Source organism: Ascaphus truei, chromosome 12, assembly GCF_040206685.1.
Source record: "Ascaphus truei isolate aAscTru1 chromosome 12, aAscTru1.hap1, whole genome shotgun sequence".
NCBI classification, from domain to species: Eukaryota; Metazoa; Chordata; class Amphibia; order Anura; family Ascaphidae; genus Ascaphus; species Ascaphus truei.
Window position 1 is genome coordinate 17,013,989 of NC_134494.1, and position 23,114 is coordinate 17,037,102.

Below are 23,114 nucleotides of genomic sequence, written 5' to 3' on the forward strand. Positions count from 1 at the left end.
GTACCTGTGCTGTGCATACATGACATGGTGTCACGGTGTGTGTGAGAGGGAGGCTGGCACTGCCGCTGCCTGCGCTGTACCTGTGCTGTGTATACATGACATGGTGTAACGGTGTGTGTGAGAGGGAGGCTGGCACTGCCGCTGCCTGCGCTGTACCTGTGCTGTGTATATATGTCATGGTGTTACGGTGTGTGTGAGAGGGAGGCTGGCACTGCCGCTGCCTGCGCTGTACCTGTGCTGTGTATACATGACATGGTGTAACGGTGTGTGAGAGGGAGGCTGGCACTGCCTGCGCTGTACCTGTGCCGTGTATACATGACATGGTGTAACTGTGTGTGTGAGGGGGAGGCTGGCACTGCCTGCGCTGTACCTGTGCCGTGTATACATGACATGGTGTAACAGTGTGTGTGAGAGGGAGGCTGGCACTGCCGCTGCCTGCGCTGTACCTGTGCTGTGTATACATGACATGGTGTCACGGTGTGTGTGAGAGGGAGGCTGGCACTGCCGCTGCCTGCGCTGTACCTGTGCTGTGTATATATGTCATGGTGTAACAGTGTGTGAGAGGGAGGCTGGCACTGCCGCTGCCTGCGCTGTACCTGTGCCGTGTATACATGACATGGTGTAACTGTGTGTGAGAGGGAGGCTGGCACTGCCGCTGCCTGCGCTGTACCTGTGCTGTGTATATATGTCATGGTGTAACGGTGTGTGTGAGAGGGAGGCTGGCACTGCCGCTGCCTGCGCTGTACCTGTGCCGTGTATACATGACATGGTGTAACAGTGTGTGAGAGGGAGGCTGGCACTGCCGCTGCCTGCGCTGTACCTGTGCTGCGTATACATGACATGGTGTAATAGTGTGTGTGAGAGGGAGGCTGGCACTGCCGCTGTGTGCGCTGTACCTGTGCTGTGTATATATGTCATGGTGTAACGGTGTGTGTGAGAGGGAGGCTGGCACTGCCGCTGCCTGCGCTGTACCTGTGCTGTGTATACATGACATTGTGTAACGGTGTGTGTGAGAGGGAGGCTGGCACTGCCGCTGCCTGCGCTGTACCTGTGCTGTGTATACATGACATGGTGTAACTGTGTGTGTGAGAGGGAGGCTGGCACTGCCGCTGCCTGCGCTGTACCTGTGCTGTGTATACATGACATGGTGTAACTGTGTGTGTGAGAGGGAGGCTGGCACTGCCGCTGCCTGCGCTGTACCTGTGCTGTGTATATACTGTATGTCATGGTGTAACTGCGTGTGTGAGAGGGAGGCTGGCACTGCCGCTGCCTGCGCTGTACCTGTGCTGTGTATATATGTCATGGTGTAACAGTGTGTGTGAGAGGGAGGCTGGCACTGCCGCTGCCTGCGCTGTACCTGTGCTGTGTATACATGACATGGTGTAACAGTGTGTGAGAGGGAGGCTGGCACTGCCGCTGCCTGCGCTGTACCTGTGCTGTGTATATATGTCATGGTGTAACAGTGTGTGAGAGGGAGGCTGGCACTGCCGCTGCCTGCGCTGTACCTGTGCCGTGTATACATGACATGGTGTAACTGTGTGTGAGAGGGAGGCTGGCACTGCCGCTGCCTGCGCTGTACCTCTGCTGTGTATACATGACATGGTGTAACAGTGTGTGTGAGGGAGGCTGGCACTGCCGCTGCCTGCACTGTATCTGTGCTGTGTATACATGACATGGTGTAACGGTGTGTGTGAGAGGGAGGCTGGCACTGCCGCTGCCTGCACTGTACCTGTGCTGTGTATACATGACATGGTGTAACGGTGTGTGTGAGAGGGAGGCTGGCACTGCCGCTGCCTGCGCTGTACCTGTGCTGTGTATATATGTCATGGTGTAACGGTGTGTGTGAGAGGGAGGCTGGCACTGTCGCTGCCTGCGCTGTACCTGTGCTGTGTATACATGACATGGTGTAACAGTGTGTGTGAGAGGGAGGCTGGCACTGCCGCTGCCTGTGCTGTACCTGTGCTGTGTATACATGACATGGTGTTACAGTGTGTGTGAGAGGGAGGCTGGCACTGCCTGCGCTGTACCTGTGCTGTGTATACATGACATGGTGTTACAGTGTGTGAGAGGGAGGCTGGCACTGCCACTGCCTGCACTGTACCTGTGCCGTGTATACATGACATGGTGTAACGGTGTGTGTGAGAGGGAGGCTGGCATTGCCGCTGCCTGCGCTGTACCTGTGCTGTGTATATATGTCATGGTGTAACGCTGTGTGTGAGAGGGAGGCTGGCATTGCCGCTGCCTGCGCTGTACCTGTGCTGTGTATATATGTCATGGTGTAACAGTGTGTGAGAGGGAGGCTGGCACTGCCGCTGCCTGCGCTGTACCTGTGCCGTGTATACATGACATGGTGTAACTGTGTGTGAGAGGGAGGCTGGCACTGCCGCTGCCTGCGCTGTACCTGTGCTGTGTATATATGTCATGGTGTAACAGTGTGTGAGAGAGGGAGGCTGGCACTGCCGCTGCCTGCGCTGTACCTGTGCTGTGTATACATGACATTGTGTAACGGTGTGTGTGAGAGGGAGGCTGGCACTGCCGCTGCCTGCGCTGTACCTGTGCTGTGTATACATGACATGGTGTAACTGTGTGTGTGAGAGGGAGGCTGGCACTGCCGCTGCCTGCGCTGTACCTGTGCTGTGTATACATGACATGGTGTAACTGTGTGTGTGAGAGGGAGGCTGGCACTGCCGCTGCCTGCGCTGTACCTGTGCTGTGTATATACTGTATGTCATGGTGTAACTGCGTGTGTGAGAGGGAGGCTGGCACTGCCGCTGCCTGCGCTGTACCTGTGCTGTGTATATATGTCATGGTGTAACAGTGTGTGTGAGAGGGAGGCTGGCACTGCCGCTGCCTGCGCTGTACCTGTGCTGTGTATACATGACATGGTGTAACAGTGTGTGAGAGGGAGGCTGGCACTGCCGCTGCCTGCGCTGTACCTGTGCTGTGTATATATGTCATGGTGTAACAGTGTGTGAGAGGGAGGCTGGCACTGCCGCTGCCTGCGCTGTACCTGTGCCGTGTATACATGACATGGTGTAACTGTGTGTGAGAGGGAGGCTGGCACTGCCGCTGCCTGCGCTGTACCTCTGCTGTGTATACATGACATGGTGTAACAGTGTGTGTGAGGGAGGCTGGCACTGCCGCTGCCTGCACTGTATCTGTGCTGTGTATACATGACATGGTGTAACGGTGTGTGTGAGAGGGAGGCTGGCACTGCCGCTGCCTGCACTGTACCTGTGCTGTGTATACATGACATGTTGTAACAGTGTGTGAGAGGGAGGCTGGCACTGCCGCTGCCTGCGCTGTACCTGTGCTGTGTATATATGTCATGGTGTAAAAGTGTGTGTGAGAGGGAGGCTGGCACTTCCGCTGTGTGCACTGTACCTGTGCTGTGTATATATGTCATGGTGTAATGGTGTGTGTGAGAGGGAGGCTGGCACTGCCGCTGTGTGCACTGTACCTGTGCTGTGTATATATGTCATGGTGTAACGGTGTGTGTGAGAGGGAGGCTGGCACTGTCGCTGCCTGCGCTGTACCTGTGCTGTGTATACATGACATGGTGTAACAGTGTGTGTGAGAGGGAGGCTGGCACTGCCGCTGCCTGTGCTGTACCTGTGCTGTGTATACATGACATGGTGTTACAGTGTGTGTGAGAGGGAGGCTGGCACTGCCTGCGCTGTACCTGTGCTGTGTATACATGACATGGTGTACCGGTGTGTGTGAGAGGGAGGCTGGCACTGCCGCTGCCTGCGCTGTACCTGTGCTGTGTATACATGTCATGGTGTTACAGTGTGTGAGAGGGAGGCTGGCACTGCCACTGCCTGCGCTGTACCTGTGCTGTGTATACATGACATGGTGTACCGGTGTGTGTGAGAGGGAGGCTGGCACTGCCGCTGCCTGCACTGTACCTGTGCCGTGTATACATGACATGGTGTAACGGTGTGTGTGAGAGGGAGGCTGACACTGCCGCTGCCTGCGCTGTACCTGTGCTGTGTATATATGTCATGGTGTAACGGTGTGTGTGAGAGGGAGGCTGACACTGCCGCTGCCTGCGCTGTACCTGTGCTGTGTATACATGACATGGTGTAACGGTGTGTGTGTGAGAGGGAGGCTGGCATTGCCGCTGCCTGCGCTGTACCTGTGCTGTGTATATATGTCATGGTGTAACAGTGTGTGAGAGGGAGGCTGGCACTGCCGCTGCCTGCGCTGTACCTGTGCCGTGTATACATGACATGGTGTAACTGTGTGTGAGAGGGAGGCTGGCACTGCCGCTGCCTGCGCTGTACCTGTGCTGTGTATATATGTCATGGTGTAACAGTGTGTGTGAGGGAGGCTGGCACTGCCGCTGCCTGCACTGTATCTGTGCTGTGTATACATGACATGGTGTAACGGTGTGTGTGAGAGGGAGGCTGGCACTGCCGCTGCCTGCACTGTACCTGTGCTGTGTATATATGTCATGGTGTAACAGTGTGTGTGAGGGAGGCTGGCACTGCCGCTGCCTGCGCTGTACCTGTGCTGTGTATACATGACATGTTGTAACAGTGTGTGAGAGGGAGGCTGGCACTGCCGCTGCCTGCGCTGTACCTGTGCTGTGTATATATGTCATGGTGTAAAAGTGTGTGTGAGAGGGAGGCTGGCACTTCCGCTGTGTGCACTGTACCTGTGCTGTGTATATATGTCATGGTGTAATGGTGTGTGTGAGAGGGAGGCTGGCACTGCCGCTGTGTGCACTGTACCTGTGCTGTGTATATATGTCATGGTGTAACGGTGTGTGTGAGAGGGAGGCTGGCACTGTCGCTGCCTGCGCTGTACCTGTGCTGTGTATACATGACATGGTGTAACAGTGTGTGTGAGAGGGAGGCTGGCACTGCCGCTGCCTGCACTGTACCTGTGCCGTGTATACATGACATGGTGTAACGGTGTGTGTGAGAGGGAGGCTGGCACTGCCGCTGCCTGCACTGTACCTGTGCCGTGTATACATGACATGGTGTAACGGTGTGTGTGAGAGGGAGGCTGGCACTGCCGCTGCCTGCGCTGTACCTGTGCTGTGTATACATGACATGGTGTAACGGTGTGTGTGAGAGGGAGGCTGGCACTGCCGCTGCCTGCGCTGTACCTGTGCTGTGTATACATGACATGGTGTCACGGTGTGTGTGAGAGGGAGGCTGGCACTGCCGCTGCCCTCGCTGAATCTGTGCTGTGTATACATGATATGGTGTAGTAGTGTGTGTGAGAGGGAGGCTGGCACTGCTGCTGCCTGCGCTGTTACTGTGCTGTGTATAGATGACATGTTGTAACGGTGTGTGTGAGGGAGGCTGGCACTGTCGCTATCTGGGCTGTACCTGTGCTGTGTATATATGTCATGGTGTCACGGTGTGTGTGAGAGGGAGGCTGGCACTGCCGCTGCCTGCGCTGTACCTGTGCTGTGTATACATGACATGGTGTAACGGTGTGTGTGAGAGGGAGGCTGGCACTGCTGCTGCCTGCGCTGTTACTGTGCTGTGTATAGATGACATGTTGTAACGGTGTGTGTGAGGGAGGCTGGCACTGTCGCTATCTGGGCTGTACCTGTGCTGTGTATATATGTCATGGTGTCACGGTGTGTGTGAGAGGGAGGCTGGCACTGCCGCTGCCTGCGCTGTACCTGTGCTGTGTATACATGACATGGTGTAACGGTGTGTGTGAGAGGGAGGCTGGCACTGCCGCTGCCTGCGCTGTACCTGTGCTGTGTATACATGACATGGTGTAACAGTGTGTGTGAGAGGGAGGCTGGCACTGCCGCTGCCTGCGCTGTACCTGTGCTGTGTATACATGACATGGTGTAACGCTGTGTGTGAGAGGGAGGCTGGCACTGCCGCTGCCTGCGCTGTTACTGTGCTGTGTATACATGACATGGTGTAACGGTGTGTGTGAGAGGGAGGCTGGCACTGCCGCTGCCTGCGCTGTACCTGTGCTGTGTATACATGACATGGTGTCACGGTGTGTGTGAGAGGGAGGCTGGCACTGCCGCTGCCCTCGCTGAATCTGTGCTGTGTATACATGATATGGTGTAGTAGTGTGTGTGAGAGGGAGGCTGGCACTGCTGCTGCCTGCGCTGTTACTGTGCTGTGTATAGATGACATGTTGTAACGGTGTGTGTGAGGGAGGCTGGCACTGTCGCTATCTGGGCTGTACCTGTGCTGTGTATATATGTCATGGTGTCACGGTGTGTGTGAGAGGGAGGCTGGCACTGCCGCTGCCTGCGCTGTACCTGTGCTGTGTATACATGACATGGTGTAACGGTGTGTGTGAGAGGGAGGCTGGCACTGCTGCTGCCTGCGCTGTTACTGTGCTGTGTATAGATGACATGTTGTAACGGTGTGTGTGAGGGAGGCTGGCACTGTCGCTATCTGGGCTGTACCTGTGCTGTGTATATATGTCATGGTGTCACGGTGTGTGTGAGAGGGAGGCTGGCACTGCCGCTGCCTGCGCTGTACCTGTGCTGTGTATACATGACATGGTGTAACGGTGTGTGTGAGAGGGAGGCTGGCACTGCCGCTGCCTGCGCTGTACCTGTGCTGTGTATACATGACATGGTGTAACAGTGTGTGTGAGAGGGAGGCTGGCACTGTCACTACCTGCGCTGTACCTCTGCTGTGTATACATGACATGGTGTAATAGTGTGTGTGAGAGGGAGGCTGGCACTGCCGCTGCCTGCGCTGTACCTGTGCTGTGTATACATGACATGGTGTAACGGTGTGTGTGAGAGGGAGGCTGGCACTGCCTGCGCTGTACCTGTGCCATGTATACATGACATGGTGTAACGGTGTGTGTGAGAGGGAGGCTGGCACTGCCGCTGCCTGCGCTGTACCTGTGCTGTGTATACATGACATGGTGTTACAGTGTGTGTGAGAGGGAGGCTGGCACTGCCGCTGCCTGCGCTGTACCTGTGCTGTGTATACATGACATGGTGTAATAGTGTGTGTGAGAGGGAGGCTGGCACTGCCGCTGCCTGCGCTGTACCTGTGCTGTGTATACATGACATGGTGTAACGGTGTGTGTGAGAGGGAGGCTGGCACTGCCGCTGCCTGCGCTGTTACTGTGCTGTGTATAGATGACATGTTGTAACGGTGTGTGAGAGAGGGAGGCTGGCACTGCCGCTGCCTGCGCTGTACCTGTGCCGTGTATACATGTCATGGTGTAACAGTGTGTGAGAGGGAGGCTGGCACTGCCGCTGCCTGCGCTGTACCTGTGCTGTGTATACATGACATGGTGTAACTGTGTGTGAGAGGGAGGCTGGCACTGTCGCTGCCTGCGCTGTACCTGTGCTGTGTATACATGACATGGTGTAATTGTGTGAGAGGGAGGCTGGCACTGTCACTACCTGCGCTGTACCTCTGCTGTGTATACATGACATGGTGTAACATTGTGTGAGAGGGAGGCTGGCACTGCCGCTACCTGTGCTGTACCCGAGCTGTGCATACATGTCATATTGTAGTAGTGTGTGAGGGGGAGGCTGGCACTGCCGCTGCCTGCGCTGTACCTGAGCTGTGCATACATGTCATATTGTAATAGTGTGTGAGAGGGAGGCTGGCACTGCCGCTGCCTGCGCTGTACCTGTGCTGTGTATATATGTCATGGTGTAACGGTGTGTGTGAGAGGGAGGCTGGCACTGCCGCTGCCTGCGCTGTACCTGTGCTGTGTATATATGACATGGTGTAACGGTGTGTGTGAGAGGGAGGCTGGCACTGCCGCTGCCTGCGCTGTACCTGTGCTGTGTATATATGTCATGGTGTTACAGTGTGTGAGAGGGAGGCTGGCACTTCCGCTGCCTGCGCTGTACCTGAGCTGTGTATACATGACATGGTGTAGCGCTGTGTGTGAGAGGGAGGCTGGCACTGCCGCTGCCTGCGCTGTACCAGAGCTGCGTATACATTACATGGTGTAGCGCTGTGTGTGAGAGGGAGGCTGGCACTGCCGCTGCCTGCGCTGTACCAGAGCTGCGTATACATTACATGGTGTAGCGCTGTGTGTGAGAGGGAGGCTGGCACTGCCGCTGCTCGCGCTCTCTGTACACATAAAGGTTTCCGTTCCACAATACTGGTTCCCAAAACAGGAAGGAAGCTTGCTGAAATCAATAGGTTTCTTTTAACCTCCTCCCTGCCAGTGACACCTGCCACGCATTGTAACACTACGAGTTAGCCCCTGCCACACAGGTGACAGGATGCTGCGTTCTTTGATGAATGGATCCTGATTGAATTATATTCCTCATTTCATAACATGTTTTTCATTAACAGCATTTGATTGTGACAGAGAGAGTGCTTAATTTCCATTGTTGACAGTGAGTGTCTTGTTCCATTTGATTTAATTGGATGTAATAACCCAGCTCCAGAGTGCCTTATTGCATTTTGCCAATTATTTATCTACCTGGGATAACCCACCTCCAGAATGCTTTGTTGCAGTTTGCTAATGATTTAACTAAGCAGGGCAACCCATCTCCTGAGTGCCTTACTGCCCTGGCAGTGACACGGTAGATTATAACACTGCTTGGGTAAAGATTGATATGCACACAGTGTTTGGGGGCCCCTCTTGTGTGCATAAGATTGGGGCCTTGGGCTCTTCTCTCTGTGTAAGGTAACAGTCGGTCAGCAAACGTACATAACCTCCACTCGTTCACTTATGAGAGCGTAGAGCCGGAGTGGGTGGGGGCGGGAGGGGGGGTGGTGGTATGTGTAGAGACACAACACGGTATACACTTGTATATACACAGCTGTCAATGTCTGAGGAGCATATTTGGGGTTTCTAGTTACGTGATTTTACTGAAACCATGCTGACTTCAATGAATAAGCCACTGACACACTTTAAAAAGGTGGTTGGTGCTGAGATGTGAGTGAGGCTGCCTTCCAATGAGCAAGACTCTTACCTGTTGAGTGAGACTTCCCTGAAATCACAAAGAATCACTTCTAGCGAAAGTCTGCTTTCCAATGAATGTTGTCTGCTTTCCAATGAGTGAGTCTGCTCTCCAATGAGTGAGTCTGCTCTCCAATCAGAGTCTGCTTTCCAATGAGTGAGTATGTTCTCCAATGAGTGTCTTCTTTCCAATGAGTGGGGCTAATTTTGAGAGGCCACAGGCATGTTATAGGCATCTGAGATGCCTATACATGTGTTACTGCAGCCTCTGAATGAGACTCAATTCTTATGAGTGAGACTGCCTTCCAATAAGTGGCAGGCCTATTGTCATTGCAGAGTATGGCCCTTGGTCCTACACTTGAAGTTATGAAACCTATGCTAAACCAAGAAACCCACATAAGGAAGGGTAGATAAGGTGTCTCAGAGTCAAATGCTGCCAATTCCAAACAACTAACTTAAGTGTGTCAGCATTTTGAAGTGGACTCTGATATTTCCACAGCCCTCATTAGGAAACTGAAGTACTCTCGTCAAGCAGAGCAAAGTATTGACAACTGAGGCTTATGTCACATAACAGAGACCTGGCTATCCAATAGAACTTAGCCCTCTCTTGACGTGATGCCTCATCAGGATTTCCCGAGGTACAATCTGCTACCCCTCTTGATGTGACTCATTGTCAGGCCTTCCTGAGGGGCCTGTCCCATGGTCATGGGGCTGTTGTGCCTGTTACCCTTGGAGTATATATTTTAGGCCTTGGCACTGTGTATAGGACACTGTGTGCGAAAATTCCCACTGTGACATTCCTGTGAGGGAAAGGCACTTATAGTGACACTCGTCATGCTGTACCCTCACCCCTTTGGGCTGTAGTGATGGACGGGTACACTTTGATTTTTAACCCATCCACTGGCAGCAAAGCATTTGAGATGTTAGAATATCTGATCCAGGCTTGGCAGTGCCATTTTGGGCCTATGCCAAGGCAACATCATAGGGCTGTGGTTTGATCAGTCATAGATTCCCATAACTGCCAACTCTTTTTGAAATTTAGGCACGGTCCTGGGTATTTCTGCAGGCCTCAGACCTACTGTGACTGTCCTACCTTTTTTTGTAGATGGGGGACAGTGACAGGCGAAAGGGACAGCAGACATATTTTGCACGTACAAACAGGCCCCACTGTAGTTCCTGTACTGGGGTGTTGGATGGAGGAACTTCCAAGCAATTCCTATGGTAGTCCCCTAACCTGCAGCTACCACACACACACACACACACACACACAAGTCCATTTGGAGGGGCATGATGGACAGAGGGACAGTCACCGTGATGACGGGACAAAGACAGTGACAGAAATGAGACAGTCACAGTGAGGACGACAAGAGGGGAAAGAGAGATGTGACAGTCCCCTGTCGCTATGTGATTGTGTGAGATGCTCAGGCACCGCCCTGTGACTCCCAGTCACTGTGTGACAATGTTTCCTGGGATCCCAGTATGTGTGTCATGGAGTCGGAAAGCCCGTGTTATGACACAGTAGGTAACAATGCGGTGTGATTGGCAGAGGTTGGCACCCGCGTGCTGTGACACGTGAATACTCATGCACCCGGCGTTCAGTGGCCAGAACACAATGTCTGGAACGTGCCGTGTTTACACCCGCACTGAACGGTAAACGGCAGGCAGATTAACTCCTACACTGCCACCCGGGGCCCATTTACAGTGCGCTGCTCTGTCACCGCGGGAGACATTCAGTAGGTCTCCTATATCTGTGTCACTTTGTCACCCATAAATCCTTCTGTCTGTGCCATTTTGTCAATGCGATGGCAAGGGACACAATCCGTGGGCCCTGGGTCTCCCTGTGGTCACTGTGGGTGTGTATTATTACTGCACACACACATACTGTATATATGTGTTTATATAAATATATATATGTCTGTGTTTGTCCTCACTTTGGCCTCTAAGATGGGTCGTGTTTACGTCTCTTTCTCTAAATTCCTGAGGTAGGCGGTGAAGAGGAAGGTTAATAAATAGCCAGCATACCTCTGCAATGAGGCACCCGCCCGACAGGCGGAGGAGAAAAGGATACAGCAGAGAAGTACACAACACCTCTGCCAATGACCATACTGCACTGTATGACGATGTTGAGTATCTCCATACACTTCTCAGCCAAAATACTGAACATGCTGTACTGTATAATGATATTGAGTACCTCTATACACTTCCACCCCCTGATAACGGACACGCTGTACTGTATGATCATGCTGAGTATCTCTATACACTTCCTGCCCCTGACAGCTGTGCTGTATAATTATGCTGAGTATCTCGATACTGTACATTCCCACCCCTACAACACATGTGAATGCGGAGTATCTATTCAATGCCGTGGGAAGGAAACTACATGATATATTATGCAATGTTCAAGTTACATCACATATGTGAATATGAAACGTGCTGACTTCAATTTATGTGTGTGTGTGTGTGTGTGTGTGTGTGTGTGTGTGTGTGTGTGTGTGTGTGTGTGTGTGTGTGTGTGTGTGTGTGTGTGTGTGTGTGTGTGTGTGTGTGTGTATACACAAAACAAGTTATAGTGAATAAAATAGTGACAAAAACCCTCCAACGTGCAATGTACAGCAAATATAAATACAACTTGCGAGCACATTCCCGTCTCAGATAGGGGAAGAATCCTGCCGTTCCTCATTATCCCTTACCACAGGGGCGCGCAAAATGGGGGGCACGAGATTTTTTTGGGGGGGTGCGGGCGGTTGCAGAGGTCCCGCGCTCTCCCCCCAGGCATTTAAATGAAATGACGAGGGGGGACCGCGCGAGGCCTCTGCAACCACTACTTACCGGGATTCAGCCGGCTTCAGGACGCGTGACCAGGGCGACGCGGCGGGGTCATGTGATATCACGGTTGCCATGGTAACGCGCCATCAAATGCCGCCGTGGGTCACGTGACGTCACCTGACCCCGCGGCGTCATTTGACACCGCACCGAGGTAAAGGGGGGGGTGACAACGGAGGAGAGCAGGCGGGGGGGGGGGCAGCAATAAAAGTTTGCGCACCCCTGTTTTAGAATATAATGCTTCCACTGCAGCCAGGGATTCTGGGAAATGACATGCAAATGAGCACTCGCAGTGTGTCACCTTTTGCTTCTTGTCCATTTTAACACGGATCCCTCTGCAACCCACAAGTGGTATTTTTTTTTTTTTTAGATATACTGTATAGATATATTGTATACAATTTGTCATCAAAATCTATATGTTTATTAAGTGTGTCATTTGCCTGTCACCTTGCATTGGGAGGGACAGACTTGATGTGTAATTGGTCTCTTCAGTTCGTGTCCCCTTGTCACTCTGCGGTAGGAGGGACAGACCTCATGGGACATCAAACCCCGTGTCCCCCTGTGGTGGGTGGGACAGTTTCCATGGGAGATAGGTCCTTGTGTCACCTTGTTGTCGCAGTGACGCACAGGTCGGACTGTGGGCCCCTTCTGTCCCTGTGACACTATACTGACAGCTGGTTCCAGCCTCAGAAGTTTATCTTTACAGTAACCTGGGCTCAGAGCCAAAGTCTTTCTCAGAAACCCCTTTCCTAGAACTGTTTATAGAACATTCTGTGACCAGCGATACAGCAGTGTGATCTGTGAGTGTGACACTCTGCTCACATTTATTTCACCCCATAAAGGGGCCTTTTCAGCAGTGCATTGCACATGCTACACTCTGTTGAACATGTTGCACTGTATTAGGATGCAGAGTATCTCTATACACTTCCACCCCTTGATAATGAACATGCTGCACTGTATAATGATGCTGAGTATCTCTATACACTTCCACCCCTTGATAATGAACATGCTGCACTGTATAATGATGCTGAGTATCTCTATACACTTCCACCCCTTGATAATGAACATGCTGCACTGTATAATGATGCTGAGTATCTCTATACACTTCCACCCTCTGATAATAAACATGCTGCACTGTATCATTCATGACGCTGAGTATCTCTATACACTTCCACCCCTTGATAATGAACATGCTGCACTGTATAATGATGCTGAGTATCTCTATACACTTCCACCCCTTGACAATGAACATGCTGCACTGTATAATGATGCTGAGTATCTCTATAGACTGATCACAGGATTTGTGTTGCACTGTATAATGGTGCGGAGTATCTCTATACACTTCCACCCCTTGACAATGAACATGCTGCACTGTATAATGATGCTGAGTATCTCTATAGACTGATCACAGGATTTGTGTTGCACTGTATAATAGTGCTGAGTATCTCAATAGACGGATCACAGGATTTGTGTTGCACTGTATAATGGTGTTGAGTATCTCTATAGACTGATCACAGGATTTGTGTTGCACTGTATAATAGTGCTGCGTATCTCAATAGACGGATCACAGGATTTTTGTTGCACTGTATAATGGTGCTGAATATCTCTATAGACTGATCACAGGATTTGTGTTGCACTGTATAATGGTGCTGAGTATCTCTATAGACTGATCACAGGATGTGTGTTGCACTGTATAATGGTGATGAGTATCTCTATACACTTCCACCCCTTGACAATGAACATGCTGCACTGTATAATGGTGCAAGGTGTTTGTCACTGGATTCTCTGCCACTGAAGGGTTTTTGCATAGCTGATCCAGGCCCTGCGTTCCACCCATTAGATACTCCGCCCCAGTGTCAGTCCCTGGAAGGCCGCCTGCCCTTTACCCACACGTGGAGTGCAGCCAGCACGCAGCCACAAACCACAGCTGTGGGGTGAGAGAGGTGGGGAGGGGGACTCAAGAGCCTGGTATCAGTCAGGCCTGTGATAGGGTTCAAGAGAAGGGTGACAGATAGCTGTGTGTCCCTTTGGGGAAGGTGACAGATAGCTGTGCATTTGAAGAGAAGGGTGACCGATAGCTTTGTGTGTAACCCTGGGGAAGGTGAGAGATAGCTGTGCATGTCTCTGTGCCCTAAGGACTGGCCTTCAGCCTAGTTCCCCTTGAGCATGCCTGGGCCTGTTCTACATCACACCCCTTTATAACCTTGGCCGGGGCCTACTTAACATCTTCACTGCTTTGTTGCAGCTTCAAGTAATCTCTGAGCGATGCAGCCTTTTTATAACACATTACAGGCCCGTGTGAAAGCACAGAGGGTAATCCACCCCAATTTAAACAATTAACTCCTTCACTGCCACATAGGCCTGCCATGAATGTTGTGTGTCTGAGTCTGTCTGCTCTGTTTGTATCAGTGTATCTATGTTTGTCACTCTGCGTGTTTCAGTTTATGTGTGAATTTGAGTCACTTTGCTCTATATGTATCAGTGTGTGTGTGTATCTGAGTCACTCTACTCTATGTGTATCAGTGTGTGTGTGTATCCAAGTCACTCTGCTCTGTGTGTATCAGTGTGTCTATGTGTGTCACTCTGCGTGTATCAGTGTATGTGTGTATTTGAGTCACTTTGCTCTATGTGTATCAGTGTGTGTGTGTATCCAAGTGTGTGTGTATCTTAGTCCGTCTGCTCTGTTTGTATCAGTGTGTGTGTTTCTGTGTATCAGTGTGTGTGTGTGTATGTATCTCATTCACTTCGCTCTGTGTGTGCATGTGAATGCGTCCATCTGCTCTGAGTGTATGAGTGTGTGCATGTGTGTGTGCATGTGTGTATCTAATGTTAGTCCGCCCCGTGTTTATCAGTGTGTGTATGTGTATCTGAGTCAGTCCAACACTACATATGTGTATATAAATATAAATGCAGTATCTATGCACCAGTGAATGCAATAACAAATGTATGTATAGATACTCGAGAGAATACATGTATGATGAGTGCATGCGTATGTGAGTGTATGTATATATGTATAAGTGAATGCGTGTCTCAGCCTACTTATATATACACAAGCGTAAAGGCCCTATTATAACTCCTTTCTCCATTACGGTACTGTAGTGGCCTCTACAACCTAGTCCTCCAGACCCTAGTCTGACACTGAACATCTCTTGCAGGAGAAGCTGGAGCGAACATTATCGATGTGTCGAAGGAGGCGAGGAAGCGGTTCCTGGGACCCCTGCACCCGTCTTTTAACTTGGTGAAGATAATCCGTAGCTGTCTGTACAAGACTCTGCCGGACGACGCTCACGAGCATGCCACAGGGCGACTCGGGATATCGTTGACACGAGTGTCTGATGGAGAGAACGTGTTGCTGTCGCAGTTCAACACCAAGGAGGAGCTGATCCAGGTAACAAAGGATCCTGATATGTCACGCTAACACCCTGGGGGAGGCGGGGGAGGCGGAGGGGTAAGGGAAAGATTGGATGGGTCACTCTGATAGGACGGACAGATTGGGTGGGTCTCTTGTCCCTTCTGTCTGTGTCACTGTGTTACTCTGGGGTGGGAGAGTCACAGACCCTCCAACACTTTGTACATAAAAATAGGTCCCACTAGTTCCTCTACTGCTGCTGGATGGAGGATCCTCCAAGCAATTCCTATGGAAGTCCCCTAGCCTCTGCAGCTCACCACACACTCAACACTTTCTGTTTAATAGGTAAGCTGGTCGTACAGGACCCAAAAACATGTACATGGGTACAGTTGGAGGGTATGGTGTCATACTGGATGGGACAGTTACCTTCTACTGCAAGGTGGCACAGTAACACAGGTAAAAAGAGCTATAACCTGTTGAAGCTGTCCCGTCCAGTGATATGGATAGAAGTGACGTCTGTCCAGGCTTCATGGCCCATAGGGCCATAGCTCTATCCTACCTGTATTACCATCTCACGCTGCATGGGGAGGGACAGACGCCATAGCATTCCTCTGTCTTTGTCACTATGTCACAGGTTAAGTCGCTGCATCCCCCGCAATGGGAAGGACAGAATAAATGGGCCATAGCTTTCTTCCTGGCCCTCCCTCTAGGGTGGCACAGGCAGAAAGCAACTATAACCCATCAAATATATCGCTCCCAACTTTGTCACATAGGTCCCTTCTGTCTCTTTCACCGAGGCCTACGGTCACCATTTTCCATTCAAACATTTAATATTGCATTTGGGGGGGTGGGGGTGGAGGGGGAAAGACTGGGTTCCTTTACGGCAATTTTATGACCCAAGTTGTCAATATTGTGGTAATGTTTTCCGGGGTGTGATATTTTACAACTCGTCGCAATGCGGTAATTAACGGAACCAGTACTAACACATTTTTACCGCATCGCGGTCATGGGAAGAGTAATGTCATAGTTTTACCATAGAGTTATGGTGCATGAACCCCTTTGATGCCTGTGGCTACAAAGATACGCCACAGGCATCAAAGGGGTTACAAAAGCTACACTACTCTAAGCAAGGGGTTAACCACTACCACCATGACAGCAGGGGCCTAACCACCCTCCCCGGAGCTCTAGTCCACTGGAACCAATCCCCAAAAAGTCCTATGACCACCAAAAACAAAACAAACAAAAACAAACCATAACATTCAATGTAAGGTCTGATGACCATCAAAAAACTAACTTTTTAAAACCCATAAAAATCAACCCATGGCCCAAAAAGGAAATATTCCATATAAAATAAATTGAGGCAGATGACCTGTTTGTAATCCATGACAATCCATGGCCTGCGATGGGGCGTCCTCAACTTGACACAAATCCCTGGATCCTCAGTTGATTGAAGACTCTTCATCTGTAAGTATTTGTTGTTTCTTTTCTTCTTTTCTTCTCTAAAAACGTCTTCTATCTACTTCTTTAGTCTTCAGCCACGGAAGATGGCCTCTTGACAACTTCCAGTCTTCTGTGAGGGTCCTGCCCTTGTATAGTGGCAAAAGCCGTCGCAGGAGTGTCATAAGGACACATGGTACATTAACCAATCAGATTGCTTGGTGTACCGTGCTTCACTCCATTTATTATGACATCACAGATTTTGCCAACCAACGGTGGAGAGCTTGGTTGGCAAAGTCTGTAATTTCATTATAAATGGAGGGAAGCACTTGGTACATCAAGCAATCTGATTGTTTTCTGTACCATGTGTCCCTACTACACGTTTTCAGAGACGGACCATGCCACTATAAAAGGCCAGTACCCTCACAGAAGACCGGAAGATGTCAATTGTGCCAACAAACACTTGCAGATGAAGAGTCTTCAATCAACTAAGGACCCAGGGCTTCGTGTCAAGTTGAGGGTTCCCCGTCACAGCCTTTTTTCTGGTGGTCATCTGGCCTTTTTTGGATTAGTTCCAGGAGGCTAAAGCCGTGAAGATGAGAACAGTCTTCATCCAGGATGAACCAAATTTTATTTCAGCTTACCATTGATTGCCAAGGTGGCTACATAGGCTCCCATTGGGAGGACCTAAATAGACACAGTGATAATCAATGGCTTCATGTTTAAAATGATATATTTTTTAGAACTTTTAATAATTTGATTATTAACGTTGAAGGTTTATTTGTTGTTGTAAATGTATTATTTTTTCTGTTGCTGTGGCCAAAAGCCCTATTAGATAATAGGGCTATTGGCCATTCCCCAACAGGGGGGTGGTTATGTTTGTTGGGGGATGGGAGGGAGGGGTTAGTTGACCCCCCCAAGAGGGTGGTTTGGCCCCCAGGGTTGTGGTGGTAGGGGTTAACCCCCTGTTTGCTGTAGAGGTTATTAAAGCATTGCATGGCAATGTTTTACTAGCCACGAAGGTAACCAAGGGGGGCAGGGAGTGTAGTTTTATTTCTGTGTTTAACCCCTAGTGGTCAGTTAGTCATGACTAGCTGACCACTTGGGCTACTAAGGGGTTAATATGTAGATAAATGTGTTGTGCTTAATATTTGATCACCGGTTGAATGTTGTTTTAGCTTATCTTGCCTATGTATGTTTGTTCATTATATATGTCGGCAAGATTGGGCTAACGCCAGCCTGGAGTTGAGATTTAAATCTTTTTAAAAAAAATAAAGATTTTTTTGGCATTAGCCACGTTCCGATAAATATGAGGACTTGATAACTAGCACCAAAACGACTACATTTGTGGTATTATTTCCGGTATTTTTACCGGCCAGTTTATTTTTAGCAGTGCAACATTGTTGACTTGCACCATAAAAAAATAAAGATTTGTATTGCTTATAAAACCACATTTTTTGCTGACCGGAGTTTGATCATTGTAGACCTGTGTCCTTTATGCAGCCCTAACTTATTGATCTCTGTATCTCAGGCCTGTGTCTGCAGTACTTTTATACCTGTTTACTGTGGGCTGATCCCCCCCTGTCTGCAAGGAGTGGTAAGTACCTTAACCGTTCTACCACACTGACACACCTTGGGTTAACCCTCTCCCTGCCATAGTTATTACGAAGAGAAATAGCTGCCTGCACATTGCCCATTACATATGAGTGCCGAGTAGCACCGCACGTTTCTGAAATCCGTTACCGCGCCGTATCTTTTTCACGGCTTCTCAGACTGCAGAGATAATGAGATGTGACAGGACACTTCTGTGTCACTGAGCTTCAGCCGTCCCGGTCACTACCGCATGGCTAGGCTGTGATTATACCAAAAATCGCCCGTGGTGTCTCCTGGAGAGACACCACGCCGCTCAAAAACAAGTGTTAGGCCTCATCCAGGGTGGCGCTGAGCAGGCAGGCGCGCTCACGCTGGCCGCGATGAAACACATTGTGGCAATGTGTGTGGCCAGCGTGAGCAAGCGCCTGCGCCCGCTCGGTGCTCTCAGAGCAAGCAAATTTGAATTTGCCGATCGCAAGCGCGTCACGTGAGCGGTTCGCCCAAAGAGGGCGAACCAGCTCCGCGACGTCATGGCCGCGCCCCCAGGCGAGCGCGCGCCTAGCCAGCCACGAATCGCCAGGCCAAGCAGGGGCGCAGCGCACGAGCACCAGCACGCCCGTTCCCTGACTGGCCGCAGCCTAAGGCTGCGGTCCCAGTAACAGCCTGTGCGCACGGCGCGGCGTGCACTGTGCGTGTAAGCACCGCCCCTCAATGGGGCTGGGCCCAGTACGCACCGTCACGCAGAAGGTGCAGCCGCGCCGTGCGGCAGGATTTTTCCCAACTCAATCAAATTGAGTTTACTCCTAGCGACGGAGGTGTGGCCACCCAATGAGGTCACCCAATGAGGGCGAACCAGCCGCGTGACATAATGGCCTCGCCCCCGCAAATCCCCGACCACGCCCCCTCCCGTCGCAAGCTCCCCTCTCCCTGTCAGACCGCAGATCGCGGTTAGCGCTGTGCACGCGCCCACCCCCTTCCCCCCCAGCCGGGCGCGCGTGTCACAGACATTACTGGGACCGCAGCCTTAATCGAATGGTCCTTGCCCCCGCTGCCTCCATCCGGCAGGGCTGACTACGTACTGTGACGCGTCAGCCTGCTGGAGCTACAACCAGATTGTGTTTTTCAGCGCTGACGCGTCACGTGGTACGCGAGTCAGCCAATGGGGAGGAGGGGAGGAGAGCTGCTTGTGTGTCTGTTTTGTGCGTTTGGCTGTGTGTGTGCCTGAGTGCGTGAGTGCCTGTCTGTGTGTGTGCCTGAGTGCGTGAGTGCGTGAGTGCCTGTCTGTGTGTGTGCCTGAATGCCTGTCTGTGTGTGTGCCTGAGTGCGTGAGTGCCTGTCTGTGTGTGTGCCTGAGTGTGTGAGTGCCTGTCTGTGTGTGTGCCTGAGTGCCTGTCTGTGTGTGTGCCTGAGTGCGTGAGTGCCTGTCTGTGTGTGTGCATGAGTGCCTGTCTGTGTGCCTGAGTGCGAGTGCCTGTCTGTGTGTGTGCCTGAGTGCCTGTCTGTGTGCCTGAGTGCGTGAGTGCCTGTCTGTGTGTGCCTGAGTGCGTGAGTGCGTGAGTGCCTGTCTGTGTGTGTGCCTGAGTGCGTGAGTGCCTGTCTGTGTGTGAGGGGTTGAGGAGTTGAGGGGCTCAGCGGTTGAGGGGCTGAACGGCTGACGGGCGGTCCCGCCCCCTCACGTCATGGCCGCGCCCCCCGCGCCGGAAAGTTTCCTGCAGACCGCAAATTGCGGTGCAGTGAGTTGCACGCGCCGCCGGCAAGCAAGACAGCCGTGCGGACGGGTGCAACGGGGCCTTAGCCTAATACATCCCTGAAAACTGCTAATACCAAATTCACCTGTCTCCCTGCTCGCTGCTGCAAAGCAGGAGACAGGCAAATTTCTTTTCAAGCAGCGACAGCCACGTCACATGACGCAGCCGTCCAATCACAGTGAAGTTCAGTGTACCAATCATGTTCCTCCAAAATCTAACCAATGAAAGACCTCAGGATTTCATACAAAATACAGTTTTCCTTTATTGAAAAGCCATATATACCTTGAAGAACACGCCGTACACATTGAAGAACATAGATAATTGACTGACTAAATTCATTATTTAAAAAAATAGTAAAGTAATTAATTAAATTATTTTTAATTATCATTTCTTTGTCTACCTCCTAAATTCATCATTTGTACACACGGATTTTCCATGAACCACATGCACATCATGTTCTCTTGATTCTTCGCCATGTTTGTTTTGCTGAATCCTGGGAGGAACTGGGGAACAGGAAGTGTGGTACAGGAAGTGACATCTGAGCGTGTCTCCCCTGCAGTCGCTTGCTAAATCTCTTGTGCGTTGCCACTTATAAGCCACAGATAAGCGCTGCTACACTGAAGCTCTTGGTATAATCACAGCCTTCAGAGCAATTTTGTTCTGCCGCTCAGCAGCTGCCCTAGAGGAAGAGAGCGTTTTCTAGGGTGGGCCTTCATATATTAAATACCTTGATATATAGATATATAAAATAGAAGGCCCCCAGCACTCAGGTACAGGTTATTCAGTCCATCATATTAACAAGAACAAAGTAAAAAGGGGGGACCATTCGGGGCAGGGTTGCCACCACTCTGGCTTTGACCCGGAGACTACGGGTTTCGGCCTATGTATCTCCGGGCTAAAGGTTTACCTAAGAAATCTCCGTGCGGCATCTCCCCCTGCAGGGTCCCGTCCACATGGTTCCGCGACGTCAAATGGCGTTGCGTTGCCATGCCAACAGGACGTTGTGTGACGTCACCCACGCCACGTTGCCATGACAACGGGGCATATAGGACAAAGCTTTGACAACATAAATACTGCTTGTGTGCAGCATACTGCATACAGGAACAAAAACAAACAGGCCTAGCTCCTCTTGTCCGCTGACTATAACAGGGCTTAGTCTATCTATAAGTTGGGGGGCTAAGCCCCTTTCCAACAATAACGCACAAGTCAGGCATAGGCAAGTTTTATCTTCGAGCCCCCTGGCTTCCTCCTGGCTTGGATAGGGGGAGGAAAAGTCCATGTGCAGGGTGGTCTCTCTTCAGCGGTCCAGTCTAGTAGCTTCTTGGATCAGAGAGTCCCTTGCAGTGATCCCTGTAGGCTTTTTATACGACTCTAAGGCTGAGTCCATAGAAGGACAGTCAGCGCTGAGCCGTGCGGACGCTCCGCCATGAGCCCCGTCATCCTCAATGAGGATGTCTTGAGAGGGGGGCTCCCGCGAGCGTCCGCAGGCGTGCTGAGGCGCAGGGATTTTCAGCCGACAGCAGAACCTGTTTCTGAGCGCGCTGTCGGCTGAAAACCTCCAATCAGCGCGGAGCAGCGTCAACGGCACGGCGCCGTGACGTCGGCGCTTCGCGGGCTATTGGCCCAGTGATGACAGGGCCCCGCCTCCCGATCGCGCACGCTGGCTCGTCTGCTAGTTCATGCAATCGCTCCTGATTGCGCAGACGAGCCTCAGCGGCAGCGCGGAGGAGCGCGGCTCCCCCCTCTATGGACGCAGCCTAATGCAGTGCTTTTCAGCCAGGGTTCCTAGGAAGCCTTGGGTTCCCTGGGCATCGCTAAAGGGTTCCCTGCCATTTTCTGGGCATTTGTAAATTGTACCAAATGCAGACAAATTTACAATGCATCTGATCACAGAGTTGTTATTAGAGACCGTTGGGGGTTCCTCAGAATTTCACTTAGGGTTCCTTAACCAAAACAAGGTTGGTAACCACTGCGTCTAAGGCGCCAGCTGAATAGGCTAATTAAGCCTGCTTTGGAATTAACCTCCTCAATGCTGTCTCAGGCTCTGTAAACAGGTTTACCCTGCATCATTATCTGAAAGGGGATCCACCCTGTTACAGATGGACTGAATAAACTGACTTTTAACTTGTACCTGAGAGCGCTGTGGACCTTCTATTTTTCTATATATATTGAAATCAATCAAGCTTTTAAGGTCTTTAAACCCTAAATGAAGGCCCATCCTAGAAAACGCGTGTACTAGCGGGGTGATCCTAGTCTGTCCAACTCTCACCTCCTCAAGATAAGTAAACTAGTTCATCTCTCTTTTAGCGGGTTTGCTTTAATAGAGCCCGAGAAAGCCCGACTTTTGGTGTATATATTATATATCAATTTGCCAATATTTGCAGAAGAAAATTACCATATTGCGGAATTTTGCCATTTAACACATAAGCACTTCTTCCCATTATGTGTTATTTGTATTACTTGTTATTTATATGATTATGTCACGTGTATTACTGCTTTGAAGCGCTATATACATTAATGGCGCTATATATAATAATGATATACATACACACATACATATATACATACTCATACATACGTACATATATACACACATATATACATACATACTGTACATACACATACATACATACATACTGTACATGCATACATACATATATACATACATACACACACATATACACACATACATACATACATACACATTGCAAAACATTTATATATGTATCTCTAAAGAAAAAAGGAGCTTTGTAAGGAATATATAGAGTTCGAGATTACATGTAGCCAGGAAGACTTTGTATAGAGATACTCAGCTACTCAGCATTATTATATAGTGCCGCTTGCTCATTATCAGGAGGTGGAAGTGTATAGCGATACTCTTCATCATTATACAGTGCAGCATGTTTATTGTCGGGGATGGAAGTGTATAGAGATACTCAGCATCATTATACAGTGCAGCATGTTCATTATCAGGGGGTGGTCGGATCTCCTGCTCCTCACTGAAAGCTCAACCAGAGACCGCAGACCGTGGCTTTCACACGGGCACGCACGCCAGCCCGCCAGGCGCGCGTGCAGCAGTGTCCACTGGGGACTTAGCTTAAGTTGCCGATGGATTCTTTCTCCTGTGATCAATCGGTGAAGATTTGGCTCGGGGGTTCACTAAATGGCTGTCAGTGCAGCAGCAGAAGACCAAAGATGCAAAGTTCTGTTGGGAAGATCATGTGACCAGGCAGTCACTAGATACAATTGGTGCACTGCTAGAGAGAGGGCAGGGT

At 50.6% G+C, this 23,114-nt stretch overlaps 1 protein-coding gene across 1 annotated transcript in view; it reads left to right on the plus strand.

Moving 5' to 3' along the window:
* PNPLA2 (patatin like domain 2, triacylglycerol lipase) overlaps nt 1-23,114 on the plus strand; it is a 52,112-nt gene that overhangs the window by 11,026 nt on the left and 17,972 nt on the right. The window contains exons 2-3 of the mRNA XM_075566833.1: nt 14,868-15,100; nt 18,030-18,095. Of these exons, the coding sequence (XP_075422948.1) occupies nt 14,868-15,100; nt 18,030-18,095 (299 nt within the window). The remainder of the gene's footprint in view (nt 1-14,867; nt 15,101-18,029; nt 18,096-23,114) is intronic.